Source organism: Salvelinus sp. IW2-2015, linkage group LG8, assembly GCF_002910315.2.
Source record: "Salvelinus sp. IW2-2015 linkage group LG8, ASM291031v2, whole genome shotgun sequence".
Classification (NCBI taxonomy): Eukaryota; Metazoa; Chordata; class Actinopteri; order Salmoniformes; family Salmonidae; genus Salvelinus; species Salvelinus sp. IW2-2015.
Genome location: NC_036848.1, coordinates 14,419,276 through 14,421,733, shown reverse-complemented (window position 1 = coordinate 14,421,733; position 2,458 = coordinate 14,419,276). Strand labels below are relative to the sequence as shown.

Sequence of the window (2,458 nt, the reverse complement as noted above, 5' to 3'; positions counted from 1 at the left end):
GCATGCTGGGGCGGGCATGCCCTGAGCTCATGAAGTGGGCGCTACTGTAGCGAAATTGGTCGCTCCACGCTCCAGTCAAATTGGACACGCTCCTCTGCTCCAGTTCCGCTCTGCTCACCTACTCTGCTGTGTTTTGAAACCCTCCTGATGGGCATTTTTGGAACTGCGTGTTTTTTATTCCAGTGCGGTRACTTTTTCTACACAATTGATTTGATATTTGATATACAGACAAAAACATAGAAATGTCAATAGGTTATGAATGAAAGATAGTGAGAAACACAGGCTTCATACAAACAGGCTGATTTTCTGCTAGATCTTGTGTCAAATGAGTGACAGGCAGTTATACCAATGTTTGAGTCTGTGTGAGTGAGACACAACCCAATAGTAAAAAAAACGAGAACAAAATATTTCAGTCAGTTTTATTTCTCTCCTAACAATATCTCCTGTGAACATGATTATAGCTCCAGTTTTCCATATTCCAGCTCTTCGTTTTATTTGCTCTCATTCTTCTTTGTCTCGGGGCAAAACTCTGCAGAGAGAGAAGACATTGAAGGAAAGAAAGATTTAGATTTGGATCACAATGTCAATGTTGCGACGTTATTTCATCTGTAGACATTGTACCTGCAACGCCATCATAGATGAACTGTGCAGGCTGAGGGAACTTGAGGCARTCGGCTTGTTTTCTGATTGGCTCCAGCTCTGATTCGTGCAGTTTGCCAGTCTTTCCTGGAAAAGGGAAAATATCGGGTCAATCGGGTCAATTCTGACAAAGATAGACACCCACAAACACCCCACTCCCACTTTACTCACACAACCACCTACTCAAAAGCACACACACACACATACACGCACACACACACACCTACCAAATATATAGAAAGATCGGATCATTCGGATGGGCACTCCTGCTACGGTAATGGTGTTACTGAAGTGCATGACGAGACAGTCAGGGCAGGCTTGCAGGAAGTGTGCCTTGGAAATTCCATTATCCTCTATATGTAAAAGAAAAAAAAAAACACACACACAGTAACTCTCAGCATCATTTCTATTTGATAACTGCCATTAGCATAGGATGAATTGAAGCAGCCTGTTAAAACCACTTCTGGTCTGGGATAGCTACATATTTAGCTACAGTACAGTATTCCAGCTCTCACACACCGCAAACACTTGAAAGGGAAAGGTACGGATTTGACTTACTTAACCGCTGTATGGTGTTCTCTACAATGGACATATTCATTATGGAGTATAACACAGGTGTCATCACTGAAAGATAAGAGGATATGTCCTATTAGATACAAGATGGCCTCATGTCTCATAACTTCAGTGGTCCAATGTGTTCATCAAACCTATGAAAGCAGTAGAGTAAGGAGCCACTCACATCATGTTTCCCTGGTGAAAAAGCACACTCTGTCGCTTGATGTTGCTCGTAGTTCCACCTTGGAGCTTTTTCCCATTTTCAGTTTTTCGGCATAACCTTCATCATCTGAAAACGCCTCGATGAGAATCCATTCACCAAAGACCTGTCGGGAAACATACATTACACTGGCATTCATTTTTCACTTGAGAACTTGCTACATAGACATTACATATTATAAGCCTGATATAAACACATAACGGCTCATAGATGTTTATAATAACTAATACAGCATCATACCTGCCAGCTTTAAGTAAAAAGTGTTTACCAAAGACTATATACAATATGTAAGATCAAAGTGATGGCAAGAGCATGGGTAGTCTATGTGGATGCTACAGCCTCTGGCATCCATGTCTACAGTGTCAGCATAGATATGAATCTCTCCTACTGCCATTTGACACAACCTCTGTCTTTCCCCTTGCATCCTTTCTCAGTAGCATTCAATCAAATCAGAAAATATCAATTCCCACTCCTTTAAAAAAGTATAGGCCTGACACCCACCGTGTTGAGCTTGTCGGCAGGAGTGGTTTGACCAGTTTACCACAGTCCTCCTCAGTCGGTGGCTCAGTCGTCGGTCGCCGCGGTCCACCTGCTCATTGCCAGCAGAGCCAGGAGAGCAACACCGTAGTAGTACCACAACACACATGGTGGAAACTGGAACCTTATCGGAGCCACAGAACCACTCTCTAATATAGCTACAGCCTGTGGTTTGACTTTGTCCTGAGTGTGTTCCAGGGTGATCCAGTTTGCGTCCGAAATGGCACTCTATTCCCTATATAGAGCACTACCTTTGACCAGGGTAGTGCCGTTAAAGGGGAATAACGGCACATTTCTAAACCGTGTCTATGTTCCTAAACCCCTCCGACTTGTTGTWGGACTGTCTGTCAAAGTGCGCACGCAGTGAGAGCGAGCTACAGTATGTCACAGGGTTACGAGGTCCCCCATATATAGAACTTTGTGGAATAATGCAAATGTACGAAAGATATAAACATTCTGACACAGCAAAAACACCCCATTGTGAGATATAGCTAATACATTTTATGT

The 2,458-nt window shown here is 43.0% G+C and overlaps 1 protein-coding gene across 1 annotated transcript; it reads right to left on the bottom strand.

Annotated features, from left to right (window-relative positions):
* Window positions 1-404: 404 nt before the first annotated feature.
* LOC111967481 (saxitoxin and tetrodotoxin-binding protein 2) lies at window positions 405-2,240 on the bottom strand. Its single transcript, XM_023992530.2, has 6 exons — window positions 1,916-2,240; window positions 1,379-1,520; window positions 1,198-1,263; window positions 867-992; window positions 622-726; window positions 405-529 (listed from the first exon to the last, which is right to left on the bottom strand). Exons 3-6 carry the CDS (start codon window positions 1,259-1,261, stop codon window positions 492-494), a joined length of 333 nt encoding a protein of 110 aa, XP_023848298.1. The 5' UTR covers window positions 1,262-1,263; window positions 1,379-1,520; window positions 1,916-2,240; the 3' UTR covers window positions 405-491.
* Window positions 2,241-2,458: the final 218 nt, after the last annotated feature.